The 12,676-nt window shown below is 41.6% G+C and overlaps 1 protein-coding gene across 3 annotated transcripts in view; it reads right to left on the minus strand.

Annotated features, from left to right (window-relative positions):
* The window catches only part of crebbpa (CREB binding protein a), a 42,547-nt gene that overhangs the window by 25,619 nt on the left and 4,252 nt on the right, over positions 1-12,676 (minus strand). For all 3 annotated transcript variants that reach the window (XM_020083951.2, XM_020083950.2, XM_020083948.2), the window contains exon 2: positions 1,976-2,682. In XM_020083951.2, coding sequence (XP_019939510.2) covers positions 1,976-2,682 — 707 coding nt within the window. The remainder of the gene's footprint in view (positions 1-1,975; positions 2,683-12,676) is intronic.

The raw sequence follows: 12,676 nt of genomic DNA on the forward strand, positions 1-12,676 counted from the left end.
GACCAGACCAGACCCCCGACATGCCGGGCCAGGCTGTATCCCCTGCGGCTGTTGACACCGCTCCAACAGACCAGATAAAAAAAGAGCCAGCTGAGACGACCAGACACTGGCAGCCTTTCAACACAGCTGAGCAGGCGGACATGAACACACAAATGAACGCCCACTTTGCTTTGCTTTCTCCATTCAGTCCGCCCCCCCTGACTCTCTGACAGACTCCACACTTCAGCAGGCAGGACAGTTGCCACCTATCATCTCACCGCTCTACTGCCCTGCCTGACTACACAGCTGAGCTTCCTCCCCTCCTCCTTCCTCGCTGCAATCGGCCTATGTCATTCTAACTGATTAAGTGGTTTACAATACCTGTCCTCCTCTGTGAGACTGACAGGGCAAGCAGCCATCCAATGAGCCAGAGAAAGCAAGGGGAGTGTTCGCACATACACAATAACAAAGGAGCATGAGGCAGGAAGGAGTGACAAAGGCCTCTGACCAACACAAATGCCCAGAAAGAGATTTACAACCTGCGATTAAAGCACAATAGCGGAAGCAACACACAAAGACTGGATCTTGTGGTTTTTTGCTCTTGAGCTGTTGGTGACATGATATTCACAGGAGAACATCTGAGGCCTCCTCCTTCAAAATACTGCCAGTCCCTTCAAAGATACTTCTATGTGAGCTTCTAATCTTTCTTGTGGTTATAGCATGTGTACTCTATTCAAGAATAAATCTCAACACACACGTTGACTCTCACTAAAAGTCTCTTCTCAGCAGCTCACTGCATCTGTGTGTGTTGTGATTAGGGACATGGGGATTAACAGGTTTTAGGGGTTAGGGTTAATTAATTTCATAACCATAAGAATTGATAAAACTACAATATCTAACTAAGTAGTCCTCTTCTCAAGACTCAACCGTGGACGTTATTAAACACACTCATGGATGGAGTGAAGATGATAGTACTCGAAAGTAAGGATGTCACGATGTGAAATTTTGGTGCCACGATTATTGTCAGAGGAATTATCATGGTTTCACGATTTTCTACGATATATTATTGGTACTATAGAAGGAAAAAGACACACAACTAGGGTGTCACGATATAAAATTTTGGTGCCACGATTGTCCGAGGAAATATCACGGCTTCACGGTTTTCAAGATTATCGATACTATAGAAGAAAAAAGACTCACAACAAGCAATATAAAGCTAATAGATAGCCAAAAATAAAGCTTATTAACTAAAATATGTATTATTATCATCATACACCTTATCCAGTTTTTGTAGCGTAACGTTTATCTATATAAAAGTAATTTATGTAAGCAATTTATTTATTTGCCTTATTGTGGAAGGTTGGTCACTAAATTTGTTTTTCCTGTCATAAACTGTGTGGCTGTCTGGAAGTTTTATTTTGAAGGGTCAGCAATGGTAGTTGTTCTTTCATGGGAGCGACATTTTGACTAATTTTGAAAAACTAAACGTGTCCTGGTTCAAGCCACATTCTTCATGTCTTTATTATACTATAACCTTTCATTATTGGATAGAATTAAATCCTTGGCTACATTTATAATGGTTAATAGGAAGAGTGAGAGAGGGTGTGTGTGTCAGCCACTCCTGACACACACACACACACACACACACACACACACACACACACACACACACGCGCACGCACACACACTCCGATGGAGTTCTTTGTCCAGCTCTGGTGGAAATAAGTTACTTCAGTTCCCTCTTCTCAACTAATGTTTCAGTAGCTCGCACAGGTTAATCCTGACATCCCTACTTGAAAGCGCAATGTAGCTTCCTATGTGGCCACAATCTTAATGAATTCATAACAGTGAAGTTACCAAATACATTACACATTTTAAAAGAAAATCCTGTCCAATCTCAATATCTATAGAGCACTTAGATAGATCCACACCTAACATGTGGATGCACAAACACTACACTGAAGGGAACCGTGATGGAAATGGAGCTGTGACTCACCTTGTTCATGTTGCCTGCTTGCTGGGCTGCATTAAGGGTGGCATGAGCTCCCATCTGCTGCCCTCCCTGGCTGAGAGTCTCTGCCAAAGCACTAGGTGCTCCTCCGGCTCCTGCCGAGGCTCCCTGCATTGTCTTTCCCTGGTACTGCAGGCCTGCTACTCCTGCTCCCCGTCCTCTCCCAGCTCCAGGTCCGAGACCACCGTTCATCACCTGCCCAGGTTGGGGCTTCCCTCCCTGGGTCAGCAGCCCAGCATGTCCCTGGCTATTGTTGATCATGGCCTGGTTGAAACCCATTGTTGCAGTATTATTGTTGTTCTGTCCTGCTATTCCAGTTGGTGTTCCTGCTTTTTGGGCCTGGGGGGACGGGTGGTTGTTGGGGGAGCCTTGCCCAAGGGGGCTCTTACCCAGTGGTTTACCCAGCTGAGGCCCTATTCCGCCTGACTGAGGGCTCGCCGAGTTCAGTCCTGCAGCTGTGATACTGGAGGTGCTACCAGCTCGAAGGAGCTCTGAGAGCTGCTTGTGCTTGGCAGCTGCATCTGGGACTACAGGGCCACCACCAAGGCCTGCAGGGGTGCCACCTGGCCCAGCTCCAGGTGCTGCTCCACCATTTGAAGGCATCCCACCCATCAGGCCTAGATCGCCACCATTAGGGATCAATTCATCTGGTAGGTCATTCTCCAAATCATCCCAGGATAGTGATCCCAGATCTAAGAGAGAAGGAAGAGAAGAAAAAATTAAATAAACTGACACTGGATTTCAGAGAGGTTTGTTGGTATCATATTGAAAATGTTGCCCATACGCAGTTCGTAGGGAACATTTGGTTTGCCTGTAAAAAAGCATTTACTACTATGTATTTATATCTTCTCCATAATTCAACTGGAAACTCAGCCTCAAATTCACAAACAGAACATTCAATAACGTCAAAAAATAAAACAAATATCTTCCTATTCCTCAGTTGACCCCCTCTCTCAATACACATGTTCATTAACACTCCCAATTATGGAACATTAGCGTGCAGCATGTGGTGTTGCATTGCGGCCTTGTCCCTGCAGCACAAGTGGGTTACGAGATGTAGCATGATTATAAAAAAGTGTCTACTGTCTGACAAACACAATGTGACAGGGGAGAATCCAGCAGCACTCAGGGTTTCTGCTGGGCAGTAGAGGATTATCTGTATAACAGCATCCAGGCGTGTGAGCAAGATGTTGAGTGCCTCGGGAGCCATGATTTGAGATGAAGTGATTAAGACAGTGAAAAGGGAGGAGGTGTGTGTTCGTTAGGGCTGTCCTCGATAAAAAAAATACCCCGGTTTGACTAATCAATTAGTGGGAATTAAAAAGCAAAGTCTAATGAGTTGGGTGAGTTTCATTGTTTGCATTCAATGTGTGAGAGTATGCAGGATTTATTTCCTTTACCATTATTTTTGTATTACAATTTGAGTGTTGCATTCTGTGTCAGAAGTATGGTACAACGGAATAATTTTCTAGATCTTTCTAGTGTTACTTTCACAGCTGATCTGGAAGGTGTGTACTATTACCCCAAACTGTGAATTCAAACAATATGAAATAAATCACAGTGAAAGCCATCATCATTGATAAAATTCACAACATGTAAGAGGTATGTGGACATTCTCGCTATATGAAAATGCATTTCACGTTCAGCTTTTCATCTAACCGGCCTACAAATATTTGGTTCTGTATTGCCATCACTAGGGGTGTATCAAATCTCGAACCAAAACCGCGGTCCAGACTTCCACAGATTCGGTACACGAAGACAGAACCACGACACGTCTCACTGCCTCACCCCTGATGCTGACACAGCAGCAGGTGCAGCCTGTTGCATGTGTGCGTACACTTCAATCCAATCATAACCCTGGGACCGCAACCCTTCATAATCTGAACCAACAGACAGAAGTGACTAGTATCTTCAGAGCAAGGAGTGTGGAGATCGTAGAGGATCGTCTGTTTTACCTTTACAAAAGTGTGTTGTAAAGTCTGTGCGTTGTCGCTGCTCGGGAGCAGATGCCTCGTTGCTAAAGTTGGAGTCAGGAGGAAATCAGAGACTGTGGGAGACATACATGCACACACACCCTTTTTCCTATTCTTTGGTTATTTTCGTGATGTAGTTTTATGTCAAGTCAAGTCCAACATGTTCTCTTTACTGTTCAAAATGGAGGTCAAACTGAACCTTGGATTTGGAGCATTGTTACAGCCCTAACCATCTTGCAATTAGGACTGAAATGATTCCTCAAGTAACTCATCGAGTAAACATAATCAATTCAAACTCTTTGCCTCGAAGCTTCGTTTAATCCATTTACTGCTGGCAAATGTCTGTAGACAGGCTCTTGTACTGCTCAGTGGCCACTGTGTTTCACACCGATGACTTACTGTTGCACAAGTACGTTTAGAGTTCCCCCCAAAAGTCCAGACAATTCCCTGAGAAAGTTCACAGATTACGTTGCCAGTCATTGTTTTCACCACCATTTCTTTTTCTTTGTTACATTATACAGTACAAAGCAACCGAGAGGACAGAAAGCAGCGTTTGCAATGCAAACAACATGTACCCTTTTAAGTTTCATTTTTGGAGCTGCCTTCAAGTGTGCATTACTAATTGCAATACAACTCCTTGTAAAAATGATCAAAGTTCATTAACATCAACAGTAAGACATAGTAAACAAACTGCAAATCCTATCAATTAGTAAAGTACTTTACTTAACATTATTATCCATTGAAGTGATTGATAATATAATAGCTATAAACAGATTCTACTGCAGGCGAGGGACAAGGGGATTTTGGAGCCAGAAGCCTTCTGGTTTTTGTTTTTTGGTTTGACCAATCGCATTTGAGCAGGCTTTGGTTGCCCACTGGTAAGCAGTTCATGCGGAGAGCAAAAATGCATTGACTAAAATACATCAGTTATCGTCTTATTAATTTAATCTGCATTTATATGCAGATAGCTAATAATAGAGATTAGCCAAAAATGTTTTGTTTTTGGCTCATGTAATAAAAAAAACTAGCCTGACTGTAAACCGTGTACGCTGAACGGAAGACATAGTCTTAGCCCCGATATCAACCATCAACACCGGTAGCCAAAAAATATTGTGGTTGATTCTTCCAGACGATAATTAGTTGTCAGGCCATAGCTCATGAACTCAGAGATTGACAACAATATTACTATTAGAATGGGAGTTTGCTGTATAGGTAGAGCTGGGCCACATGGAAAAGATTTTATCACAATATTTTTTTTCCTGTCGATATCTCTATTGCCTTTTTCTATTTCTTTATTCTGTCAGCCTAACTCTGACATACCTGCTGCTGTAACAACTGAATTTCCCCAGTGTGTGGACTAATAAAGTTTTATCTTATCTTAATCAGCTCCACTGCATTGAGGCTCATTACTCTGCTGGTCAACAAGTGACTCTGCTTCTCTGATGTTTTCTAATCACTCACACATAGAACGGATCTTTACAAATATCTGAAGAATTCCTATTTATGTTCCTGGATAAACAGGGTGTCACTTCCTTTGCAACAAATAAGTTATAACACAGCATTACGTCATAATTTGCAGGAGAAACTTTTGTCTGTGAGTGTGTGTCACCCCGCTTGCCTCTGTCCCTTTTCAGACATGAATTGATATTCACATGGGATATTCACCATCTATGACCTGACTGTGCGTGACACGTAACATCTCGTACTGTGTAGCCAGCTTAAACATGCTTCTCATAAACTCTGGATCGAATCAAACAAACAGATAGTTGGTCATGTACATGTCCTAATAACTTGTGATCGGTGATGGTCAATGTCAAATTTATTTATATAGCACATTTAAAGCAACTTGGCTGACAAAAGTGCTTCACAGTACAAGGTACAACAAGAGGATAGTAACACGCAACACATCAGAATAAACAGAATGAGAGAGAAAGTAGAATGATAGAAATTTTTAAATAAAGTAAAATATAAGATACATAATAAAATGAAATAAAGTCAGCTGGGATAAAAACTTAACTCGAGGAGAAGGCCAATGAGAACAGATATGTTTTTAGTGGTGCTTTAACATTAACACCTGTGCTGCTGCTCTGCCTAATCTCTCTGGGCTTCAACCTAACCTGGTGTGGGCGTAACTCTATTATAGCCACATTTTCCAGCTGTTCATTTTGTCCATGAAAACATCGATGGGATAAATTTCTATCGACGATATATCGACACGTCTTTACTTTCTATCAATGAAAAGTTACATCGCGATTATTATAGATATTGTCTTATCGCCCAGCTCTATGTGTTGGTAACTTTTTAATCCTTATTCCTTGATATGAATTAACATTTACCCCCAGAATTAGTGGGTCATGTGTAAACCATATTGATTCGAGTGGTGGTGGAGCTTTGCACTGCTTTAATGTAGGGCTGTTTTCAGTCTACCTGCAAAATGTTTTATTAGGTTGCCTCCCAAGACTTAGTAGACAAAAACAATTGTCTTCATACCCAACCAACTTGTAGCCTGTAGTGAAGTGATTTATTAATCTTGGAAAAAGGTAACAACACATTCTTGCCTTGAAATAAACAAAACATGATCAGTATACATGGTAGTGTCTGGCAGCACCTTGGTTAACAGAGGCAACAATTTACTGTAGCTACACAGCTGGAGGTAGTGAGAGTTGAGGAATGTGACTTTTATCTAAGAAATCTTCAAATCAAATCAAGCCTTTCACTAATCTAAATAAGATAAACAGGGTCTTGATGCTACAGGATGGGAGAGGGTAGTACAGAGCAGACAGAAGGAGGCAGTCACTGTCCCATCTGCCGTCTGCTGCTGTTGGATGTCTTCATTGAGATTCAGTCTGGATCCTGTCTTTAATGAGGGCACTGGGCCTTTCCTGAGTAAACACAGCCTTCCGGATCTGCCACACTACCCGCTGTCTGTCCCTGGCATCCAGCAAGCAGGTGCTCCATGTTGTAGACGCTTGTTTAAGGCTGAAGGAACCATCCGTCATCTCCTTCACTCACACTTCTCAGCCTCTCCTCTCTAGTCAGCAGCCACATGGATGCTCTCAGCATTCAGTTCAACCACACGTGCTGTGGTCTGGCCCTGCATTCATTTCTGAATGGACTCACACACATACACACTCTGTGGGACCCTGCCCCCAGGCTTCTTGGCTGGAGACGAATGATGCAAAGCAATGTTTTGGTTAGGTAGCGCCACATGCTGTCAGGGGAGCCCCAACCATGAAGAGGGGGAGGGGAGACAGAACTAGAGTACAGCCCTACTCTTTTTACACAGCTCTTTTACCCCTATTACACTCGTTACATTTGCTTACAATTAATCCTTCATTTTTATGATCCTTTCCTTATCATCCCCCTTTCTTAACTGACTGATCGCCTTAATGTTCGTTCCTTTTACTATCATATCCACTGTAGGTCCTGCCTGAGAGTTAGTAGTTATAAATACCCAGCAGTGGTCCAGACTGGGGCTGTTTGTCATTTTGCCTCTGGTCTTAGCTCCCTGCCTGAAGGGACAGGTGCAGCATGGCTGGTGGTAGCCTTTCACTTACAGCAGGAAAAGACAGAAAGCAACTTAAAGCAGGTTAGGTAATCTGTACTCTCCATTTATAAAAATACTATAAGGTTCCTTGGATTGGACAAAAGAGGGTATGTTTATTTAATCCAATAAAACTGGATGCAACATATGCATTCAAGATTGCCCTTCCTCTGGCCCTTAACAAAACACGTGCCAAGTCTGAAGCTGATAAGACAAGCGGGTTGTCAAGATATGCAGCCCACACAGACAGAGATTTCTGGAATTAGTAGATTTGTTTTATTTTGTTGTATGGAAGAATGAAAAATCTAGGCCTTCACAGCATTGTAGAGCCGTTTTCAAACATGACCTCCAGGTAAAATCCAGAGAATTGGCTACGGCCTTTACCTGCAGTTTGCCTTTTACACATGCTCAACACAGATGCACTCACAACAGTATCAAATCCTCCATGTTTTTCAGGCAAGGGGTGAAGTCACCGGGTGCAGCAGACAGCTGCAGGAGGGAGGGAGTGACATTTTAACCCCACTGCGTGATGATGTTTACAACACACTTACACTCTTATCACGAGAAACTCTCTTGATATCTTTGTCTGTGTCTTCTACGTGTATGGCACTGCTCTTCACCAGGAGATATTTTGTTTCTTTTGCTTTCATTTTTGCATCTGTCACTTGTAAGAAGCGGCATCAATCCCCCCACACAAAGTTGCTCGCGGTGAATCCAGGGGCATCCCCTGCTGTGTTTACACATCGACTTTTGGATTTCTACGGACAGTACACTAGGAGATCAGGCAGATATAGTCCACAGAAACCACAGAGCATCTTGCTTCACTGTGCATTTTACAGAAGGAACTTTAAATTAGAGTTTACATAGGATTTCTGTTTCACTTACAGAGAGGAATAGGCAAAGTCTTTTTTCTTCAGTAGTGAAGCTGCTTTAAAGGCCTAGTGTGTAATATTTAGGTGAAAGGGAACTATTGGCAGAAATTTAATGTAGAATAATCCTCATGATGTTTTCACTAGTTCATTTCTAAATTGTATGAATTGTAGTTTTCTTTACCCCAGAAAAGACCCTTTATATTCAAATACTTTATATTTACATCGAGGGGACTCTCTCTATGGAGGCCGCCATGTTTTTTACATTAGTCCAGACTGGACAAACTAAACACCTTTCGAGTTTTTATGACAATTAAAGGCGGTCACAGTTTCTTTCTAATGTTTGGAAGGAGAGGGTGAGGTGAGGGGTGTTCAGCTGCAACGTGCAACTTCAACACTAGAGATCACAAAATTCTACACACTGTACCTTTAAGACATGCACTGAACTCCGAAAAAATACCCTAACTTTCTCCGGAACGGCTGTTTGTCAGAGGCTACAGAATTTCTCGGAAGTTTCTCCAGCCAGCCCCCACGTAAAAACAATTCGAAAGAGATCCTCCACAGAATTCAGTGCAAGCGAGTGGGTGTTTTGATGACATTTCTGACATGTGACTAGAAAATGAGAGAGAAAAAAAAAAGGCTTTTTACACACACTCACCGGCCACTTTATTAGGCACACCTGTTCAATTGCTTGTTAACACAAATAGCTAATCAGCCAATCACATGGCAACAACTCAATGCATTCAGTCATTTGGACGTGGTGAAGACGACTTACTGAAGTTCAAACCGAGCATCAGAATGGGGAAGAAAGGGGATTTAAGTGACTTTGAATGTGGCATGGTTGTTGGTGCCAGACAGGCTGGTGTGAGTATTTCAAAAACTGCTGATCTACTGGGATTTTCACGCACAACCATCTCTAGGGTTTACAGAGAATGGTCCGAAAAAGAGAAAATATCCAGTGAGCGGCAGTTGTGTGGACGAAAATGCCTTGTTGATGTCAGAGGATAATGGGCAGAGTGGTTCGAGGTGATAGAAAGGCAACAGTAACTCAAATAACCATTCGTTAAAACCAAGGTATGCAGAATACCATATGTGAACGCACACCACGTCAAACCTTGAAGCAGATTGGCTACAGCAGCAGACGACCACACTGAGTGGCACTCCTGTCAGGTAAGAACAGGAAACTGAGGCTACAATTCGCACGGGCTCACCAAAATTGGACAATAGAAGATTGGAAAAACGTTGCCTAGTCTGATGATTCTCAATTTCAACTGCAACATTCAGATGGTCGGGTCAGGATTTGGCGTAAACAACATGAAAGCATGGATCCATCCTGCCTTGTATCAACAGTTCTGGGTGCTGGTGATGTAATGATGTGGGGGATATTTTCTTGGCACACATTGGGCCCCTTAGTACCAATTGAGCATTGTTTAAATGCCACGGCCTACATGAGTATTGTTGCTGACCATGTCCATCCCTTTATGACCACAGTGTACCCATCTTCTGATGGCTACTTCCAGCAGGATAATGCACCATGTCACAAAGCTCAATCCAATAGAGCACCTTGTGGATATGGTGGAACGGGAGATTCGCACCATGGATGTGCAGCCGACAAATCTGCAGCAACTGTGTGATCCTATCATGTTAATATGGACCAAAATCTCAGAGAAAGTTTTCCAACACCTTGTTGAATCTATGCTACGAAGAATTAAGGCATTTCTGAAAGCAGAAGTAATAGCAAGGTGTACCTAATAAAGTGGCTGGTGAGTGTGTGTGTATACATATACATATATATATATATATATATATATATCATATATATATATATATATATATATGTATATGTATATATATATATATATATTATATTATATATATATGTGAGAGGTACACTTGAATGTAGCAAAAAACTGAAATTTTGATTCAGTTTCCAACCAACATTTTAGGACACTAAATTAACAAAGGGTCTGCTGCCCATTGTTTTTAAGTAGCTCTTCACACATTACTCAATAACACACATTGACACCATCATTAACTAAAAAAGTGCTGTGCGTAAGGAAACTTCCTCTGTTCCACTTTTGACAGCTAATGTATGGAGGGTAAAAAAAAAACAAAGGTTCACAAATGAATATGAAGGATTGTAACAAAACATCCCCACTACTGCTTTTAGGCCTGAAGTTGCTACTTTATCCGAACCATCTGACCTCAAGCAAACCTAGACTTTGACTGTACCAACCACAGACAGGAAGATTATGACTACTTGATAAAGGTAGAGGCTAAATTACTGCCAACCACAGCTACTGTGCTATGAAAAAGTTGTTATACTTTAGATTTTCCACATTTCTACAAAAAAAATGTAGAAGATAGAAATATTATTTTTTATCAACATTGATTTCTGAGTGAAATTCATTTATTACTCATTCATTCAAAAGTATTTGAATTTATACAGCACAACTAAAAATAGTGCCACTCTTAACATACAACCCTTGAGAAGCAAATACCTGCAAAACATCTACAGTATCATACCAGCCCAGGGCTCCAGACTAACCTTTTCCACTAGTAGCACTGGTGCTCCTTACTGAAAATTTCAGGAGCACCAGCACAAAATTTAGGCCCATCACTTAAAACAACATGCAACTCAACAAAATACCTCATTGGAGACTGTGTAAAGCAGTGGTTGCTGACCACTTAATCGCGATAAACTGGTGGATCTCGACAGTCTGAACTATCGATCCCTGCTCAGGACTCACTAGCTGTGTGCCGCAGACAAGCTATGTGACCACTTCCCACGCAAACCTTTGGATTTATAAAAAGGAACCCGACAGGAGTTCACTTGTATGCTAACTCTGACTCGTGTGTGCAAACATTTTGGAGTTGGGAGGTGGTGAACTGAAGCAGATTAAGCATTATTTGTGCTCGCGCGACAAAACAGCTCCATAAGAACCTTCAACTGAAAACTATTTTTTTTTTAAATAAATAAATAAAAAAAATTTAACTTACAGCCAATTACATTCAATTACGATACCATTAAACAGCGGAGTTGCCGAGCCATTAATAGTTTTTAATATTTTCTAACACATGTGCGTGTATCATCAAGGACGAGTGTGTGTGTAAAATCGCTGCAGTCAACGTGACTGTAATGTCACTGAGCGCACTGAAGATCACTCACATATAAAGAAAAATAAAATAAAGAAGAACTATTCACTTCCATTCCAAATAATATCCCAGAGTGGAGGTTAGGATCCCACTGATGTGTGAAGTAACCGTGTGAATGGAAGGATTTGGAGGAACCGAACCATCCCAGTACAAACACAAGTTCTCAGCACTTTGGTTTATATGCCGACAGGTATGTCTGTGATAGGGCTGTCAACGAATATTCTAAATTCGAATATATATTCGAATATTTAAAAAAAAAAAACGAATAATCGATTGTGAAAATTAATATTCTACTTTGGAAAAAAACACATCAGCGGCTGTTTTGCGAGTGGGCGCAGTGCATGACAGTACAGGCCGCAGGAGTTCCACTTGCACAGCGTCACTCACTGCTGAAAGTGAGACGCGACCACGGTTGTCAGGCGGGTGGATACAAATTTGAGCTGGTTTCGGATCGGTTTGGCGGAGTTTGGTAGCCGAAACACGGGCACTTTATATCCTTCTCCCTGCGACCCGCTGTTCAGCAGGCAGCAGTCTCACTCACTCAATCACTCACATACACACTCACTACAGCTCTGGCTGACGTGCCCCCTAAACTCGCAACATACACTCCCACTACCTTCAGCTCACGTCAGCCACAGAGACCCATTATTACCTTTACAGTCTATGGTTATTACCGACCGTTATTAACAGATTGTTTATTTAAATCAGTATGCGCATCGCGCATAGAGAGAGAGAGGGGGGCAAGCGACGGAGCGGTCTTTTTTTACGGTCTAAGTTTTACGGTTAGTTAATTTACTTATTTTGTAATGTGTAGGTATGTTTTATGTTAAAACTGATTAAAAATATCTATACAAGTAGTTATGTCTCCTTGTTTTAGTTTATCCTCCTGTTATTGACATGGATGCATGCGCATATATTAGAATGGTTCGAATATATGTGTTTTTTTAGAGCGAATATTCGAACGACATTTTGGAGCAATTTTGACAGCCGTCTGTGATGTATAATATTTACCTTTCTTACACACACACATATATATATAATTCTGTTAACATTTATAGATCTCTGAATTTAATAATCCTGCAGTTATGGATGGATAAAATACGTAGAGGTGATACAACAAGTTCCCTCACATTCTGACAGTGTG

Source organism: Paralichthys olivaceus, chromosome 8 (genome assembly GCF_024713975.1).
Source record: "Paralichthys olivaceus isolate ysfri-2021 chromosome 8, ASM2471397v2, whole genome shotgun sequence".
Lineage (NCBI taxonomy): Eukaryota > Metazoa > Chordata > Actinopteri > Pleuronectiformes > Paralichthyidae > Paralichthys > Paralichthys olivaceus.